General features: G+C 36.9%; 1 protein-coding gene across 2 annotated transcripts in view; it reads left to right on the top strand.

The window, feature by feature from the left end:
* LOC105669319 (homeobox protein orthopedia) overlaps window positions 1-21,207 on the top strand; it is a 34,337-nt gene extending 13,130 nt beyond the window's left edge. Inside the window, exons 4-6 of one of the 2 annotated variants that reach the window (XM_012362207.2) lie at window positions 12,200-12,374; window positions 13,669-13,854; window positions 16,685-21,207. In XM_012362207.2, the coding sequence (XP_012217630.1) occupies window positions 12,200-12,374; window positions 13,669-13,854; window positions 16,685-17,034 (711 nt within the window). In that variant the 3' untranslated portion in view covers window positions 17,035-21,207. The remainder of the gene's footprint in view (window positions 1-12,199; window positions 12,375-13,668; window positions 13,855-16,684) is intronic. The other variant, XM_012362208.2, reaches the window with a different exon arrangement.
* Window positions 21,208-21,249: the final 42 nt, after the last annotated feature.

Here is a 21,249-nt window from a genome sequence, read left to right as displayed (position 1 = left end):
AACGTCTTAATGCGATTATTGCTGCGTTGCGAACTCGTTAGCGCGATGATACGTATTGTCTGAGATATATGCTGCGGAGATACGCGCACTCTTGTATCAGCATTACGAGATTTGACATATATGTATAGAATATACGAAATTACGGTCTGCGTTCGCTCAAAATAAAATAATTAAGAGCTGCCGACTTTATTGCTGAAAAATGCACGAGCTTTTGGTGAGCGTTCGTTCTGCTTAATTAGCTGTAATGGATATAATGAATTTTACATTAGACCGAGTTTTATCATTTTCGAATAAAAAAAAAGATATAACTTATATTCTCATAAATTCGATGCAGTGGGTTGCAAAGTGCAATCAATTCCCATTGCATTGAAGTAATCGTGCGAAGTTGCTGCATTTGATGTGCATACGACGAGCACTTTTGCTAAACGCGAAAAACAATTTACCAAATCGGCATTCTAGTATCTTAATGGAATAATTTTTTGAAGACGACAGCAAGAGCACAATGTCAGCGACGCGTTGAATGTTTTTACAATATGTATTTATTAAAAAAATATATATATTGCCGAAGAGTTTTCAACGAAATATTATTTTGCAAGATTTCTCAGCATCTGAGGTTACGTTTTCATCAATTCCAGTATAAATAACTTTCTAAATTTAAACGGCTTGACAGATTATTCACGGAAATCACGCAGGTGTCCGCTTATTAGACTAGCTACAGAATTTCGGAAACTATTTTCTCAATGAAAACGCTGTTTGATTGCCATACATTATTTCGCATGATGGTAACGTGAAATTGCGAGACGCCACATGCCGCTCGCATGTCGCGGCGCGAATTCACGATTGACACACGGGGTCAACGGCTTTTTTTCATGCGGTATGTACGTTTTTAAAACGTTCGCGCGCGCGCGGCATTATTCCTTACCGTCAATCATATCCCGAATATTAATTCGCCGCGTTCGATGCTTCAAATAAAGTTCAATCATCCGAGACCGGTATGAGAGTTTGAGACAAAAGCTTTTTTCAGCCGGACATTTATTACTAAGCCGACAGTTTATTTCGGGCGGCGTATCGGCACTTTACGGTTTTAATTACGCGTATTTTAATCCGCCCAGGAGACATTTTCTGTTTCGAGAGAGCGGTGCCGGGTAGAACGAGCTTTATTAGACTGCACACGGTCGATTTAAATTTAATCATAATGAAGAGGCGATTAAAATTGCAATCGTCCACGGAATAGAACCCATAGCGCCGGGCAGTTAACGTCTGCTAACAGGCATTTAACTTAACTGCCTCAGGTAACTGCTCGTTTCTAGGCTGAAGGGTCCTTTCGATTGTTACTGCCGGAAATTTTATGGGACACGACCTTTCGCCGATGAACGTGAACTTTCGGCGACGAAAAAGAGGGAACTGTTTTCGCGCACGATCGTTTTGCGGATTATCGTTGTTCGCCGCATTGTAACATGGACGAACTTTGATCAGTCGCTTGAATTCCGACTCGGTGTAAAATTATTAACTCTTTTGGCAGAGCACAAGAGCGCGAAACATTTGCTCGTTGCGCGTCGAATCTACGAATATTAGGATGATTATTATATAAGATTGCGTCTCGCGTCGCTCGAGCGTTGTTCCGACAGTATGTAATGTACGCTCTACATTCACATCGAGCATTGTTTAGGGAGCGTATTTATGTACCTTCTGTGCCGAGTTAATATAGAGTTAATATAAAAATAGTCACTATTTTTAAAATATTTTTTCAATAATGCCGCTTTATTTATAACAACAGAAGTCATAGTCAAAGTAAAATTATTTTTACGACTCTTCGGTGTGCCACAAAAATTCTATAAAAATTGCGAGATTCGGACTGAAATCGAGCTGAAATCTCATCTCTATTATTTTAAAAAAGCGATATCAGTCGTACGCTTTTGAATTACAAGATAAAATGTAAAAAAGCCACGTTATTATTTGAGGATCCTAAAATCTCGTGGAAGAGTCAAAAGCTAAATGCGCTACTCTTCTCGCCTCGATATGTCGCGAGTTCCAGAAGTCACATATGCCACGAGAAATGGTAGCTTGTCCATGATAGCGGGTGCCGGAGTATTGCTTTCAAAGTATCCCTCGGGAGCCGGATGAATGGCGATGTCATTCGGCCGTCCTTTGGGAATAAGCAAGTGACTGCAGTGAGGATAAATGTAGTTCGTTATTGTCTTGGCTCGAGAAATGGGAAATGATTTTGTTGTTCGCGGCAAAAGAATTCACTGTGGTTGAAAAATACTTTTTCCAATTTAAAAGTGACATTTGCTACAAAAAAACTTTATAATCATATTAATTTTTCAATTATTATTGTATAATTATAATAAATTGTGATTAATTAATAATTGCATGAAAATTAATATAATTATTTCGTCTATTTTGTTCAAACGCGTGATTTAAATAAGAAATGTTTCGATAAACTGATATTTCTGAAGTTGATAGCGCGGTTAGAAAATGTTAATTATTTATCAGAATAGACCACTCTTCGTGTCATATCGCGCGTCATTAAGTTTTATGAACGGGAAATTACACGTCAGAGTGCTCGATTCGAATAAAATCGCTCCGCAAAGAGTCGATAATTTCACTGGTGGACTGTGCGCAAAGAAAGCGCGAGTCCAAGGACGTTTATTGCAAAATCAATACCTTTAACGTGGAGTTACGGTATCGCGCGCACCGTATCGAAGTCAAATATGATCGAGATGTGATATTGAGCTGTAAAATTTTCGTACGATAAACTATCACCGGTCATTCGCGAATAGATATACACCCAGCATGTAGTACGGACATGTGTACGCGGCAATCGAATGTTTTATGACAGTGCATCAAACAAGTTACTAAGCCGCGAATCACTCTCGATCATGAATGTACCGTCACGTTAAATCATCGTCGCGTTGCGTCGCACAGTTGGTTATCTCTTCTTTTGATTATCTATTTCTAGTTTCCCTTCTATCTCTGTAAAAGACTTAATAAATATATTAGAAACAGAAATAGACACTGTGACAAAAATCCTTGCAATGGATAAATAGATTATTATGTACATTAATTAAACAGATAATAATTCGTTTTTTATTTGACATAAATACGGTATAATTATTGATGTCATTAGAATGATTGAAGAATTTTAAGTGAAGAAATTCGCAGTGCAATCTATTTTTGTTATTAATAGTGAAATTTGTAATTATTTTAGAGTAGCTAGCTGGCATTTTCAAAGTATCCAAATGCTGCTACGTTGAAATAAAATATGAAAATGTTGTTTTAAGTTCAGTTCTCGTTAGCATTGTCAAATTTACGATTAAAATTTATCAGTGCGGTGACGTTCGTAAAATTTGCACTGATAAATCAATTTGTTATTTCTTGTGTAAAATGGAACTTCGGCAAGCGAGGGAAAGCGTAAAACGCGTGCGCGAATCTCGCATCGCCTCTGCCGCTTCTGCGTCGCTCTGCGAAGATCCAACGCCTCTGCTATGCAGTGGTCTATGCATTTTAAGGGAGGGGCGATTTTTAATGCCGTATAAATATGCATAGGCCGCGATATTAGCTCTTACGTGTCGCCGCCCGAAAAAATATCACGTGTAGGGTACGATGCGAGCGCGTTACACGCATACGGGTGAACGCGTGTGTAGTAACGCGCGTGCAAGGCCGGAGAGAAAAGCATCCCCGTGTAGATGCACGAAGTAACAGGGTCGTGGAAGCGCATTAGGGTCCTCGATGGATAAATTGTGTCGCCGCGATGACCCCAGGGAGAATCATCTAACGCCCATTTTGTTATGACGTCTGCTGTACTGAATAATTTCGAAGCGATGAAAATCCATAGGTTGGCTCGGTTAATTGATGGAATGAGAACTATATATATTTAAGCAGCGAAAAGAGCAAATTCTAAGGACAATTAAGACAGAATGAATAACGATATAACACGAATAAATAATTTACACTGTTATTAGTTAGTAATATAAAATAGTATGATAGACAAAATATTTAAAAGTTTAATGCAAGACTTGATAATAATGATAATTAATAATTTACGGTAACACAATTTTAAGAGAAGATATCTCGTGGTTGCTAAATTTTGAAACAACTAGACTTGGTTAAATAAACAACAGTGTACAATCCAAGTAACATTATTTGACGGTGTTCTGTTATAGTTATATGAATTATTTCTAATGATTAATGTAAAACTGAAAACTAGATTGCGGTTTATACACGTATCTATGCACTATACGCGGGGAAAAAAACGATATATATTGAGAGTACATTTTGAAGAACACATTATTAGAGTCGCGTCACTAATTATCCCAATATAAGAACAAAACGAAAAAAATTAGACGAAAGTTATTACGAAGCTGCTCGCGAAAGATATGATCTAGAAAAAGAAACGTCGATACGTGTCGTTTACCCGCAAACGTATAGTGCTACACAGACTTTTGCGAGCGAGCTTATTCCAACGTGTAAATCCAGTTCCATGAGCAATTCGAGCTAATTTGACGACAGGTATCGTAAGCCGACGATATTGCGCCCGTGAAATAATAATAAAGTATAAATGGATCAAGTTTATGGTCGAAGTGCATGTGAGAACACCAAGTATGCATTTTATCGCCGTGTTCCGCGTCAAACTCTTTATGAGATTATGTGCTCTAGAGGAAATCACCTTCGTTTCTCTTCTTGCCATAATAATTTTCCGAATCTTTTATTAAAATTATGTCACTCACTTTCTTACATACCGTTTTATATGTCAAATACTAGACATATAATAGCCGTATTATATAATAGATTGTGATCATATAATGTATTATAATGATGCATTAAAGGGGCCAATTTTTAATTCTCGTGACATTAGAAGTCAGGCGATTCACTAGCGGTGCGGCGAAAATCTCTCTCCTGACGGCGCAACGCAACGTGAAACAGTGGGCGGTCTGGGTAATGCGTCTTGCCACCCTTAGACTGTCTCCCGACCCATCATCAATCAGGGTCACATCCTACAAACTTATGTAGTATTTATTTTCATTAGATTTATCCACCTGGTCCAGCGAGCATCCTTTCGTTGACTCACAAAAATTCGGATTAACATTTATAAAGAATATACAGTTATAAATATATACAAAATAATATGAAAAATAGTAATTAAAGTTTAATTAATAATATAACATTTTTATCTGTAACTTTATTCATATGTGTGTGAAAAATTTAAATAGATAATATAATAGAATATACTTAAAATGTTAATATATTGTTGACAGTTTTATTTCATATTACTTTCAATTCATTGAGATTTTAAAGCGTGTGTTTGTCGTGTGTGATCATTAATGTATAACAATTTTTTTTATATCTATTTTTGACATAAAATTAAAAAATTCTCAGATCTAACGAATATGTTTATATGAAAATAATTTGATTGTGCATATTAAAAAGAATTAATATCAAATTCTAAATTATACATACATACATACATATAAATTAACATTTATTTAATGCTCGAATATGCGAGCATGTAAATTTATCGTATTGTCAGTTCAAGAACTATTAGCTTTTCGTACTCTGCTGCAAAACATTAATCTCATAAACTGACTGTTTGAAACAGTGAATCAAGATTTCATCGCAGAAAGCTTCTCCCATCCGGAGCGGAATCACGAAAGAGAAACGTTATCTCGTTTCGTGGCGATTTGAGGCGTTTTTCCGCGAAGTGAGTCGGACTATTCTTCAATGGCGTGCTGAAAGCTACTCCTATATATCTTGGGGCCTCGGGCAGATCCCGCCGCTTGCCTTGATGGCAAGCTCAATTTATATCAGCGCCTGCTGAAACCCCCTTTACGAGGTCTCGCCACCCCTTCCCCACCCCCTAAAACCTCACCCTAGCCTCAAACTACCCTTGCCTGGCCAATACTCGCTTCTTGCCACCTATGGCCTCCCCTTGAGGGCTCGAGGGCTCCTTCGGAGTTAAACTAAGCCATTCGCGATCGGCGAGAAGAAATAGAAAAAGTCGCTTCTTGAAAGTCGCGATCCTCGCCATCTTCTATGATCCTTTGTCGTTGCGGAAATGCTTCCGAGCAGCGTTATAGTTTAGTTTGATAAAAGTAATTCTAGCGGAGATGTGTGTATGAACTTTATAGTTTTGCACAATATGGAATTTATTAAATACGCACACGCGCAATCAGAGATAGAAATCTATAAAAAATTTCATTGAAGATTACTAAAATCTTGTTGATTAAACGTCAATGGATTAATTTTTTAGATTTATTTAAACATTGTCAACTCTGCAACATATTAAATAAAATAGAGTATTGAAAAGATTATCAATTTGAAATATAAATAAAGTCTTCTTTATTAAAATTGAAAAGCTTATTAGCAAAGAGAGCGATAAAAGATCATTCATAACAAATAAAAACTCGCAACTTTTTCTTTACATTTTGTAGCACTATTGAAAAGAGATATACGTGATTTAATAATACGTTATTGAAATATCGATCGTGCGCACTACACCGTCGCGTTACAAATGCGCCTAGCGATGGAAAATAACTCATTTAACGGAGATGGAATTACTTGAATCAGGAATTAATAAATAGCAAATTACAAATGTAAATAATCTCTCTTCATGCAAATCTTGTGTAAGCCTCTCGTTTAAAAAATATCAGCAGATAAATTTATAGCGATTTTTATGATGGCAGGAAAATGCCAAACTCGCACTAAATATAAATAAACATATTATATTCTCGATTCACGTTTTTCATACAAATATTAATAGATATATTCATAACAAACAGATCTCATAACATTATCATGATAATACATGGAAGAATTTTAGATTTAAAATTGTTACTGATATAATTAACGTTAAGTAATAAAATAAAATGATTAAAGATAGCAATTATGTAAAGAAATGGTTTCCTTTTTTCTAGTAAAAATTGATTTTCGATTAAGCAGAAAAACTGAATCTTTTTTTTACTATTTTTAACATTAACTAAAAATACAAACTTGACGTTTGATAAAAAATTATTTAGTGAGCATATGCCGCGTATTCTATTTTTTTTTTGCATTACTGGAATGCATGTCAAGAATTTTAAAATAGTTCGAGGAGCTAAAGAAAGTCAAAATGAGCCCCAATCGTCTCGAGCAGTCGGATTGTACAAATATATCGGAGTCAATGTCGATTATATAAAACCAGCAATTCGCATCCACCCTCATCCTGATCCCAGGTGCTTCCTGGGAACAGCTGCCACGGCGCACGCGCCCCCGCGCCAACGAAGCAGTGATTGATCAATTTTTAAAAAGCAATGTTCCTAATTGACCCGCCGCGCCGGTTGCTCCGAGCCAGAGCGCTTATATCTTACGAAAAGGCGTCAGTCAGGGCATCTTAGTCATCGAAAGGTGTGTTCCAGCGCGATTCATGCCAGTTGTTCCTCTTCGAACACCTTTTCGAATCCATGCTCTAACAATGAAACACTGATATCGACTGTGATTCATGAGAGAGGGAGAGAGAACTGAACGTTTTTTATTAGTAGATTAATAACTGGTGCAAGAATATAAAATCGTTCGATGCTACGAAATTGATACGATCGCGGAATTTCGATAAGTTCTTTGTTATTGATAATATCTTTTATTATTTACCACGTCTTACACGTTATATCTATTAAAAATACCTTTAATGAAAAAGTAAAAAGACGCCAAGTACGCGTGCTTGTTGAAACATTATTATACAGATGCAAAACAGTGTTGTTTTAATATATTTCTACAAGAGATGTAAAGAAACTAGCGTCAACTAAAAATGTATACATATACATAAAATTTAATTTTTCCATTTAATACGAATTCTTTTTACGCGATACACAGTTGTCGTTCTCTGTTTCAATAAAACTTACTTTTTATTCTACTCTATTGGCATAAAAACAGTGCATTTTGAAGTACTAAATTGCGACAATAGCTGTGCAAAGTCATTCTCGTTTGTGAATCATCGTGCTTTGTCTTAATAAGTCCTCCATCTACTGTATTTCATTGCCGTTGTTAAGAAATCTCGCGCATCTCTCTCTCTTTTTCTCTTTCTCGAATTGAAGACGTCTCACTATCCAATCGTTTCCTAAACAGGACTTCCTTCTATCCCACTACTGGCGATATAAAGAAAATGACGCGTCTATCCAATTCGTTTTCTAATCAAAACAAATTAAAACCTTCTATCTCACTATTGGCGATATAAGAAAAGCATCTCGGACCATTCAAGTTGCAATACCCCACCATCCTTCCGCGAGAATCGTCGTTTAATCTAAACGGAACCTCCTTCTATCCCACTATAGCGTCAAGAAAATGACGGCCTCAGATCACTCCAGTTGTAGTGTTCCACTATCCTTTTGCGTGAATTGTCGCTTGATCTAAACGAGACTTTTCTTCTGTAGTATTACGGACGTTATCAAAAGAACGACGCGTCTCGGATCATTCCGGTTGCAGTGCCCCACCTTACGCGCAATATCCTTTTGCGTGAATCGCAGTTTAATCTAAACAAGACCTTTCTTTCCGCCCCACTATAGGCGTCGTCAAGAAATCGACGCGTCTCGGGCTATTCCAGTTGCGGTACCTCACCTTTCGCGCATTATCCTTTCGCATGAACCGCCGTTTAATCTAAACGAAACTTTCCTTCTAATTTTCTATTGGCGTTGTCAACAAGCTGATCTGTCCTTTATGCTGCATATTTCTTTAACATTGTTCTGCGAATGTAATTATTATTTTATTATATTGACGTTTTTGAGAAGTTAATGACATTTATTGTCGCTTAAATACGCGAAATTATGTATTAAGCTTCATGTTTAATTAATGACATTATATAATGAATAAAAAAATCGCATTCCTATGGCGCTGACATTCTGTACTGAATTAATTAAAAGTATCGATACTACGATCGGAGAATTCATAGAATTTCTAAAGATATAAAGCCCTTTCGGGCATAGACCTATCGATTTCGTTCTATGTATGACAATGATTATCAGATGAACCAAAGTAGTGCATTGTTTCACATGTAACGCAATAAATATGCAATGTATGCTAATTTTATCGTGTCATACTTTATCTCACATTATTAAAACTACGATATACCTTTGAACGATAATGTGTGAAACGATCATAATTTTCTTTACTTGTATATTTTACTTTACTTAAAAAGCTGCTGCGATTCGTGAAAGTTATACGATAGTATTAACATTAATAATAAATTGCATTCTTTAAAATAAAATGTTTCTTCACAGAGTAATATTCGAACATTTTAAGCGAAAGATTACAGACGAAATTAATAATTATACCTACTTATTGATACAAATAAGATTTTATAACTAATAGCTGTTAAAATTTATCGAAATTGTATCGTGAAATGTGAAATAATGCATTACTTTGGTTCATCGTGTATGCAGAAATGCTTGTTAAAATATTGATCGGTTCTAAAAGGAAACTATCATGTACATTGCACATCACACTATTCACATGCTTGGAGCATGAACATTAAATTTGTTATAATTATAGAAATTTTATCTATTTTTAGTTGTAATAACGTTTTCTCTCCTCGTTAAATATTATTTTTAACGATCGTATTATTCAAAATTATACAAGACAAAGTTATTAATATATGCTTCACTATATCTTTGCATGCACTGTATCAAAGTTTTAATTTATCGATAACATTATCGTAGTGCGAATTAGTGGAAGTATGTATTTTATTTGTTTTGCACGACTAATTTTATTGCAAATTTCTCAAATTAATTATTTAACTTTTAAATTGAAATTTTTAGCATGCATTGAAATGTATAGCATAATTGTGTTCTGTATGTGATACTCCTAGTCGTTCTGTAATGTAAATCTTTGATTCAAACCAATGAAGAACTCGCTGCTACTTTCCTGTATCGGGTACGCATGTCGAAAGCACACGTTTGTGCGTTATTTCGTAACACAAGTCATTAGCATCTGCCCGCGTTAATTAACGGAAGTTCTGCCATACGTGTATAGGCTCGATGCACTTGTACGCGGGGTATGTGATAATGCGCGATTTGCGCGTAGGCAGTCTCTCCCGTGCTTTTTCCCTCTTCTCGACTGTATCAGCATGTAACGGCGAATTATCCACGGGCTTTTAGTCGTGGTTTCATCGTAGTTCTACCGTGAAATCGACACGTCTGCGACCGGGAGACGATATGTCGGCAGGGAAGATGATATGTACTAAAAAAAAAAAAGACAAACAAAAATCTGAAAGATACTGTTATCTGAAAAAATTATATACATATAGAATTGAAAATAGAAGAATATATAGACAACCTGAAGTTTTAATCATAAAGAAAAAATGCTCTAAACATACAAAAATAGAAGAATAGTAATGCTAATATACAGTAGTGATTAGCAGACATAAATTTGAATATTTGAATTCTAACGAGTCCAAATGACAATAGTCAACCATTAAATATTAACGGTAGTAAAATTCGATAGGCGATTTGAATAAGCGATCAAATATTTGTTAACATATAGTAGACAAATATCTCTGGACACAATTCTGCAAAAAACACATAAACCTGAATGTCTTGCATACATAATCAGTTTACTATGAAGTTTTTATCAACTCATTATATTTGCATTAGAAGCTGTGGAGATGCAGCGTCTGTCAAGAAAAATGCGATGTCATAGATATATTTGCTTTTATAAAGATGTAGTGAATTTTATGGAGATGGAGGAAAGCTGTGTTCGATTCTACGCCACTGACTGATATATAGACGCTGATTCGGTCCCAATGCACTTAACACCACCCAGCTCTAATGCCATTCTCTCGTCACGAGCGTCCATCCTTGAGAGTCAAGAGACCCGCCAGCTGTTACGAGCCTCCGACAAATATCACGGGATGATAAACATTAACTTAGCCAAAAATGACATCATTACTCAGTGCTGAGTTAGGAATTAAATGTATGGAAAATTATGACAAAGGATTGAATATCTTATGTCGAGTTACTTCAAATACCTTTAAAATCATAATAAATTTCACGCAATTTATTATACCATATTATTGAATGGTTATCTCTCACATATATACACACACGTAAAATTTTCAAACGATAACAAACGACGAATTAAAAATTGACATCCGTTTTATGGCTCGTTTCATCTGGAGAGGAGACTTCCAAATCGTGTGACATTTAAGCGTCTTCAGAATAAGAGTGCAACGATTGCTTCATAGCAATAGCTGAGGTATACTGGAGCATGTAAATCCCATATATCCAATTAGATTCGTATAATCCTCGTATGTTTGCGGGGAGGGTATTTCCACCCCTCGAACCGCCACCCCTCTCGGTCTTCTCGCCGTGCTGGCTTCTCTCCATACGTGTCCTGTTGTCACGCGCGTGTGTGATCGTACACGCGGGCGTATGCGGTGGCGCAAGCGCGCATCCTGCGCTCTAATACTAAAGTACTAATTTATGGGCACATATGAGATAGCTATAGTGTGCGCTACCGTGCCAGAAAAGGGACTGTAGTCTGCGGAGAAGGACGGGAGTGAGAGAGAGAGAGACGATAATGGTGGTGGTGGTGCTGGTGTTGGTGGTGGTCGCGAGATAGGGCGAGGGTAGGTAGGTATATCGGAGAACACAGAGGCGGGCTTTGCATGCGATATCAATAAATCAAGTCCCCGGGACCCCGGCAGCTTAGGGGGCCACTACGTGGCCAGAATCAACAGCTCATAACGTCGGCTAATAGCTACCCGCGGTGGGGTCGAAGATATTGTCGTAACACCTAGGGACATCTTACCGTCGCAATGGTTGGATTTGGTTGCGTCCTATTGAGCAAAAAAAAATGTTATCGCGGAAAGGAGGAGCGGACAAAGGAATTGTCATCATCGAAAATGCGATTTTCGATTACGTCAGACTAAAACAGTGATTCGTTGAAAGAGTTACAGTCAACTCACAATTAATGATTTTTTTTCTCAATTTCGTTGATAAATTGAGTGAAACTCATTAACTTTTAACGTGCTATTGAAATCGATTGGTTGGTAGAATTATTTGTAAGCCAAAACCAATATTGTGAGCAAAAATGCAAGAATGCTTATGTTATTTATGAACAAACATAATAAGGAATGTTTTTTTGTGTGGAATTCTTAAAAAATGAGAGAATTTGTTTAGACTACGACAATAATAACTAATATGTTTTGTTTGCATGCTGTTTTCCGTATGCATAGGTGTGGTTTCAAAACCGACGGGCGAAATGGAAGAAGCGCAAGAAGACGACCAATGTGTTTCGGTCTTCGGGATCGCTGCTACCATCACACGGCTTGCCTCCCTTCGGGCCGATGAGCTCTGACTTGTGCAGCGGAATGTTCCATACTCCTGCGGACAGATGGGGAATGGGGACAGGTCAGATATTAATATCTTTTATTATACAAGAAATTCGAAGAGAAAAAAAATATCCATCTGTTAATATTGGTCAGAAAAAACTCTTTCGATCGCTTGCATTATTACTTATAAGGACCGGATATTTATCTTTGTGCAATAAATACTTATAAATGTGAATTTATATAAGTTTTCTGAAGTGTTAAAAAAACTGTTTATACTTTGACAGTTATTTCCGGAGTATCAGTTACGTGTGTTACGTCATTAGTCGGATCATTGATGAAATATTGATATAGTAATGAAGTATTTCATAGTGTATAACAATATTTTTATTACAAATTCAATATCGCGACTTTATTACAAAATCATTCAATTTATGCTTGTCTATTTTATTACTGATTTTTACTTTACTTTATTCGATAAATCTAAAAATTAGATGATGCATTACATAAGTTTCGGATTTCAATGTGAAGCACAAATTTAATATTTTATTTTCAGAACATCTTTCTCATTTTTTCATTAATATTCAAGTTAGATATTTTGAATCCACTGTCCACTGCCTTATGAAATATTTAGACAATCTATTTTGATAATGTGGAGAGAATTGACAGAAATCTAATAAATCTTATATTTTTATAATGATTTTTCTTGTATTTACAAAGATATAAATATTAAGAATTTGCATAAATAAATAAATTGCAAAAAGTTTTATTCCATTAAATAATTTAATTTTTTAATTAAAGTACTTATTAAAATATTAACGACATAATTCGGAGTTTTTTATATACCTTTTTAATTTATCCGAATTATATATGGAATTTCTTTATTTTTTGAAATAAAATTAATTTTGAAAAGAAAACACACATACACAGATATATTTCAAAAGCTAAAACGTACCATTACAGTAAAAGTAACGTTCGCAAATGTAATGAAAACGAAAGAACTCGTAGACATAGGCACTTTTGTCCGCGATTTAATAAAAACACATTATCCACATCTGTGCAAATTGCATACAATTCGTCATGTCATTTAATATGCGATATAATTAGCATCTCGCACGTTTGCCAGCGGGAGAAGAAACAACATGAGAAGGAAAGACCAATTTTCGTAGACGAAGTCGCGACGATGCTCGCTTCCTAATTTAATTTCGCCCGTCCACTGGCTGAGACAACTGAAATTACTTACGTGTATTATCGGTCTCACCGGTTGTTCACCGACGTTGTACCGACACCGATAACCAACCAATCCTTTTCATTTCTTTGCACATTCCACGTCACCACGCACGTAAACTCGTATTAATTACTTCTTGTGCATTCAGTTGTGTGCACCTGTTCCGCAGGTCTCGGACAATTGCAGGGTGGCATGGCGATGGGTAGTTTTGGACAACTCGGTCAACAGAGCACAGGAAGTCTAGGTTCCAGTCTGAGTCTCGGCAACTCTGGACTCCCGATTAATAGTCCGTCGCAATCCGTTTACCATACCAATTATGGACTCAATTCTATCGGTAAGTCACGGTAAATTCAAAATCTGTTGCAAAATTTTGATACGTGAGAGACAAAATATCCTTCTTTTTATGCTACAAAAGAACTCATTATCATAATTTATGAAATTAAGATAACAAATGCTGCCAACTTTATTTTGCTTATTTTTATTATCATTTAAAGTTCATTTGAAAATAGATTTAGAATATAATCATAGATTACTTAGAGATAAAAAGTATTATACACGCGCGATTATATTTTCCTACTACGGATAACTTGAGCGAATGTAACATTTCACGCGCCACATTTTTCTCATTGCTTATTCAAGTAGCATGAATTGTTGCTAAGTTGGCGACATGCTCAAACGTGAGCAGACACACCCAGGAGAATCTTAACGTTCGCGTCAACCCGACCGCTTATATGTATGCCGATAATCGTCTTGCCAAACTTTTGGACCGTGGTCCTCTAAAAGACGACGTGCAAACAGCGCCGTGGAAGTCTCTTTGACGAAGTCGTTAAATGTTACGGTGCATTAAGGTTCGAAGGGGTTATGCGGCTGCACGTAAGGAATTTGAGACAGAAACATAAACTCCGTCCTCCCGTCTGTTTACGCAGGCAAACTCCAAGCCCGATCTCGCACCTAGGTGCGAGATCTTTCGCTGTATGTTTACCATAACATCTCGATGCAACCTGTCTTGGTTGAGTTACGCTTTACCTCACCCGGGGACCTTGTATTCTCAATGATGCTTTGGGGGATAAATCCGCGTGTGAAATTCCTTCTTTCACAAAATTGCTTTCTAGTATTCCTTGACTGCAACTTTTACATTGAGTGTGAAAACGAGATATTTGCTTATGCAGAAACACTTGTATTCTTTGCGAAGTGATATGATTTTGGCGTTTCATGAAAACTTCGAGATAGAAATATTGAATGTTAACGTTAAGATCGAAAAATGCTAAGATGATGGCCATTAAATTATTGGATCATTTGTTAACGTAAAGTATTATTGCCTTCCTTTCAGTTGCACGAAGTCGAACTTTAACGCTTATAAACTGTGAATAATAATGGATTGGCGAGATGTATGTAATAGGAAAACCGATAAAAAGATTCCATCTTCTCACGCAGAGTATTCTTTTTTATTTCAGTATATTCTCGGCAATCAGTAAACCGTATTTAAAAAGAGATCTCTTAAGTGAGCGCTGTTTTTGTGAAATGCATGGGACACTTAAAACTTTATTTTCATTGGTATATCTTTGCTGCAATGTTGACGCGGGTCATCAACCCTGTAGATGAACTTGTCAATGCAATACGAATTCTATTCATAAGCTTATCAAATGCTTCTATCAAGTAGGAAATGTGTATGAGAAGGAAGTGTCAAGTATTCAGGTTTAGCAGTGGTAATCGTGTTACCGTGAAGTTAAACTCCTTTTTCGTATAAAAAATAAAAATAACTAAATCGGATATATAAATCATTGTTGAATATAGGATCGCAAAGACGTGATAGTCTAAATGCTGCGTCATGTCGGGCTTTCCTAAATTAAGCTCACGGTGAAAACTCGGTGTAACACAATTTTGCAATGCTGCCTGCAGCATACATCTGTGTCGCGCACATATGTGTATGCACGAGCACGTAACGCTTATACGGTGCCAATTACCGAGCGTTATCGCCGGGTAGCGTCACTAGAGAGGAGGAAAAATCGGTATTCCATGAGCGTGTATGTGCGAACACAGCTTTAAAGTGAACACGCTCTGCCTGAGCCTGTAGCCGGCCGTACGCCTTTATCCGCGGATAATACTTAGAGCAAATAGCTTTTAGAGTAGAGCGTTATTTTTCGGTTACCAATGATGATTAGCACCGCAATGTAACCCGACGGCATGGCCGTCGACTTCCTAGCCGATCGGAGAGTTCCATTTGGTATTTCTCTTCCACAACCACATCGGACCGGCGCAAACCTCTATAATGCGTAAATTAATGTGTTTCAAAACGCTCGATTTTTAGATACCGCGTGTAGTGCAAAGATCATGTATTTTATACGGAAATGGAAGTCGACGCAATTTCTATAAATTAGATTTCAATGTTGCAAAACGCATGCAAATAATCTCGATGTTTGTTAATGAAACATGCGCACCGAATTTCACGTGTCTTGCTTTATTTACGTTCAATTTAGTCATGCGTTTGCCTTGTATATTTCTAAGTTTCATCAACCTCGTATAAACGCAGCAAATCCACTGATGCGCTTCTCCGCAGCAACGCTTCAAATCGTCGAGTCGGCCGACAGAAATCATAAAATCACGTACATTAGGCGCCCATTCTTTCATATGGCTTTTCAAAAGCGGCCGCTACCATAGTCCTCTGCAAACTTGTGTTCGGCGCAATGCTGTCATAAAATGGTCCCTTTTCCCCGTTGTTCTTCGAGCCCACCAGCGTGGCGCGCGAGGAGGCGGAAACGACTTTATGACAGCCGGTAGCACACCCCACGCTTTGTCAGCCTACCGTATTAATATCTTCTGCGGGAGAATGAAACGTTCGTGCACCTGCAATATCGTACCTATAAATTGCTTCTACCTGAATCGTCTTCAGGATGCACCATCTCGTCCGTAGTGATAAAGTCGTGTTTGACTGTTGACTAACCAATATTTATCATCGCCTGTTTACAAAAAATATTTCTTACTTATTAATAATCGCAAACTATTAAGAAACATAGTTACGAAGTCACAGTTTGAGGATCATTCGGCTCAGTAATCAGAAGTTCTAAGCGATCGCTGAAGAAGCCGCTTGCCCGTAAATTCACAGTGACATGAAGAAGAACCGAACGAAGAGAAGCGCTTATTTGCTGTTCTCCTCTGCTTGGCAGGTGGTGTTCACGTGTCCGCGTCTCGAGGCTCGCCACCGGGTAGCTCCTCGGTGAGTGGTCAGGCCGGAATGGGTTCCGGCCTGAACTGCGGCCAGGGCTCGCCGGGCACGACTTCCGGCAGCGGTGGCAGCGGCGGTGCCGGTGGTGGAGGCGGCGGCGTCTCCTGCGTCGGTGCCGACGTGAGCGCGAACGAGGCGTCCGACTGGAGAGGCGCCCACAGCATCGCTGCGCTTAGAGCGCACCGCCGCGCTTCGGACACCTCGCAACAATACAGTCCACAGCCGCCACCGCCGCCTCCAGGGCCGCCTCATCAGTACAGCCACGATTTGGAGTACAGTTCCGTTTATTGAGGCGTCGTATGCACGCCTTCTGATATTCAGTTCTACGGAGGAAAAACTGCCGGCCGGTAGGAATTTACTGTAATCCATGGAACGAGTACTCCTCTCTGTTCTGTCAAGGGACCGTAAGATCAACTGTGTTTCCGTCACTGAATCTTTTGACAGAAGAGCGAGGCCACGGAAAAAGCGCAATCGGAGATATTTATCTAGTTGGTCGTAAATTTAACGTCAAGACAGCGCGGCGAGGTCAAGATCAGAGCGATATTTGAATGATTATTCTCAATTCGACTGGCGGAGGTCGAAAATAATTCGCTTAAATTCGTTTTAAATTTAAACGTAAAGCCAGCAAATATAGAAAATGATGAAATTAGAATGATTAGACTGATGGAGGAGAATAATTGGCAAGGAGTCATGATAGCTTGATAATCACCGAAATTTAACGCAACGTGTTGGATTTCTATATTCTTGAGGTTTACATAAATTTGTCGTCTTGCCAGAAGAAACAGCTACAACGATGACACGAAGACTCGATGAAAGGAGTACTCTTCTATAAATTAGAGTGATGGTAAAATCAGGGTAGAGGATCGAAATTGCTGGCAGTATCGACAGCGACAATTTGCGCAATACAGATTCTCATTATCATAGCCTTCCTAGGACCATCGCGGCATATAGAACATAAACTACAGTTTCTGCAAATGTATCTTGCTAATACTGCGCTAACCATCGACTCGATGCCATAAATGTAAGAAAGAGTGATTGATTGATGTAGCATGGAAGTTGTTGCAATAATTAACATCGTTTGTTTCTTGTAATTGGGAAATGTAACGGGTAAACATTTCTGGCAAGTAGTATCTAGTCAAATATTTTTTGAATTGTGACAGGTATAAGAGCTTTATTTAATATTTTGTGGAGAAAACTGAACTATCGGGTCTACATGAATCTTTCAACTGCATGTCATCCATTTTCTCTATTTTGATAATTTAATGGAATCTCTTTTTTTGAATGAAAATTCTATGTTTTGTGGCAATGAAAATGCAAAATTATTCGATAAAATACCAATAGAGTTTGTTCAGTGTTACAAAAAATTCGTTCTTATTACAGCTCCAAATATTGAATAATGTGATCAATGTTTTCCATATGATTAGTTTTATTATAACATCAAGCATCCTGCCGCTGTAATTATAATGTATCCAAATATTTCTGATGATTCTATATGAGAATATCAATGATTAGATGTACGATGGTCAAAAATTGGAGTGATCACTTCGAATCTATGTATATTAATATGATCACTGAATGTTCGCATCAGACAATTTGGTCGGCTCCATGTATTCATGTACGCATTATTTTTTCCAAATAATCATGAAAACTCGATTGTCGTACAGAATGATACGATTTGTTGAGGCTGTTATTAAATTCTACTCGTTTTGCTCTCGTTAGAGACATTTCGAGTGTTTGCGTCGTGCTAAAGAAATGTCGATGAGATTAAGACCTCGCTAATTGTAAATTACTTAACTACGCTCCGAAGAATAAGTAAGTGACAAACTGATTACGGCGTAGGACAAGTGCTTTTTATTTTATACTTGTTTTTTCTCTTGTAAACACTTCCCGCTCGACGGTTAAACGCAGCGAAAAAAAATACATATTACATCTCCAAATTATGGAGATTAAAGCGGAAGGCGTGGCGAGGTGCAATGAGACGTATACGACAAGTTATCTTAGTATTATATATACACAACATTGTAAATATAGTAAAAATATCGACGTGATAGGGCATATTATTCTGAATTATTACTGCAATTATCATTACTCGATTCGCGCAGATGCGATAGAGCTATCGGCTGCTCTTGTTCACAGATTGTTCGGCTTTTAACGATGCTTGCAACGCATCGCAATAACATTTAACGAGACTGTACGCGCAAGTTTGTGATCTTGCTTTCAAAATGATATTTTTAATGAAATTTCGGCATTCGTTATTGTTTTAGTTTGAAGAATCTTATATTTGCGCGAAAACCAATTTCTGAAAGCTCTTATTTGTTGTGACAGAATCTTTGAATGTTTTCATCTGCATTAAAACAGCCGAGACAGAATTTTATATTTAAAAAAGTGATTTGTGTAGAAATAAAAATTGCTTTCTAAATAAACATAAGTGCAAATCTTTATTGCAATGTGCATCGTTGATATTAATTACAAACTCGCGAAAAATTTATTCATAGCTGAAAATCATTATTCCGGCTCTTTTAATGTTAAGATGATGGCAAAACTCTTCTATGATTCTGCTATTGAGAAAAGAGCGATATATTAATATGCGCAACGAGAAACTAGTCTTTCTTGTCTTTGCGTTTAAGACGGAGATCACACAGGATCGCGTTTGCAGATGCAGACACTTATGATATAATAATTTCTTTCCCAGAAGGGCATTGAGCAATTTACTTTATTATTTCTTTTTTTAATAAATCTGAGATAAAACAAGGAGCATCGTTCGTCGCGCTTCGAGATGCAACTTGATTCTCTCAGAGATGAATGTTTCAATGATGAATGCAAGAAGTCAGCGTACATTTTCATATATTACATTCTTGAAGAATTTTACGGCACGCTACAACTATACATTGTTCTGTTGTTGTCATCGAAACGTAAGTTTTGTAAATAAAGTATACGTCTAATAACAATAATAACAATAATAATATTAATAACAACAACAATAATGATAGTAATAATAATTATTATACAACGATAACAATAATATTAATATTAATAATAACAATAATAATGTAATAAGTATAATGACGTCAACATTACGATTGAACGCGACTATACATGGACATTGTGATATATTTCGGGCTGGCCGTTGATTTTTCCGATGGCGACATTGACCCGCACAAGATATTCCCCAAGCGGTACCAGTGGATTGCAAGCGTCTGCGAAAAACCGACTATTCTAGTTACGAATTTACGGTAGATCTAGGTAAACCTAACGATAAATATGAAATAACAGATAGGCAATTGTCAGTGTATCACTACGAACGTATACGATTTTTAATGTACAAAAAATACGAGCGCGGTGTGGAGGCGTCCTTTCTCGATTTCGTCCTGTCGTCCTAGGATGAAAACAAGACCTTACGATATTCACCGGAGTATTTATTGTTCCTTATTTTCGAATGCTTCGTGCAATACCTCGTCGTTGAGCATACATTCCTTTAGCGCGTAAAGCGAGAACTATTCTATTCAGTGAACTACATCTTGTTGCACGATTAAATTGACATATTGCTAATACTAGGAGAAATCAAAAAGTAAAGGGTCTTTTTTTGATTTTCAAATCAATTAAAAATGTCCTGTTATTTTTTAACTTTTCCTTGTAATTATTAAAGTTTTTGCAGGGATAAATATATATATATATATATATATACTCTAATGGAAAACTAATTTTTTGAAGAATTTTGATTTTTGAGTGTTTGGGTATTCTTACATGAATGTTATTAGGTGGAAACATGAGATAGAATAGAAAATTGGTTTTATATCTCTTCAGATGGATAAAAATTTGAAATATATGATAGTAATGTGTAATTTATACATTTTATGTATATAATTAAATATATATAAAGTTCAAAATCAAATATGCTTAATGAATTTGACGTGTGGAATCAAGCATCTATATTAAAAACTGGATATTTCATATATCTATCTTCTCCGCTAGCAATGTGTCAATTTATGTGCGTGCAACCAACTGAACTCGTTTCTGTTTTTAACTCGTGTTTGGATGATACGAGAGCTCCGATCGGTGTCCTTGGTGATCGTGATACCTCCTCTTAAACAAAGAGTGATTCCTGTATTTATTTAATTTATCATGCGTGTGTAGATAGATTTCAGCGAATGGAGATTGACGTCCATTAATGGCAGGTACGGGCGTCATTATTTACAGGAGATTTGTAACATATGGACTCTGCTGATCGTACGTTTAAGTGTTTCGTGTAAAAGTCAACTCGAATCGTACAGTCTGCAGACGTCACCCGATTCTTCAGATTCACGTGAATCGGAAGAGAATCGACTGACTTTATCACATCTCTATCACAAATCATTATCGTCGATGACTTTAATTAGCGGTAAATAGACAGAATTTTAATTTTCATCGTTGTATAATTGTGTATAGAGGTCAACTAAGTGTGTAAAATAAATCATTATCAAGATATGTCAATCGGTTTTGTCTCGCTCCTATCTGCCTTGATTATTC

Source organism: Linepithema humile, chromosome 5 (genome assembly GCF_040581485.1).
Source record: "Linepithema humile isolate Giens D197 chromosome 5, Lhum_UNIL_v1.0, whole genome shotgun sequence".
In the NCBI taxonomy this organism is placed as follows: Eukaryota; Metazoa; Arthropoda; class Insecta; order Hymenoptera; family Formicidae; genus Linepithema; species Linepithema humile.
Note: the sequence above shows the minus strand (reverse complement) of the source record. Positions and strands in the feature narration are given on the sequence as shown.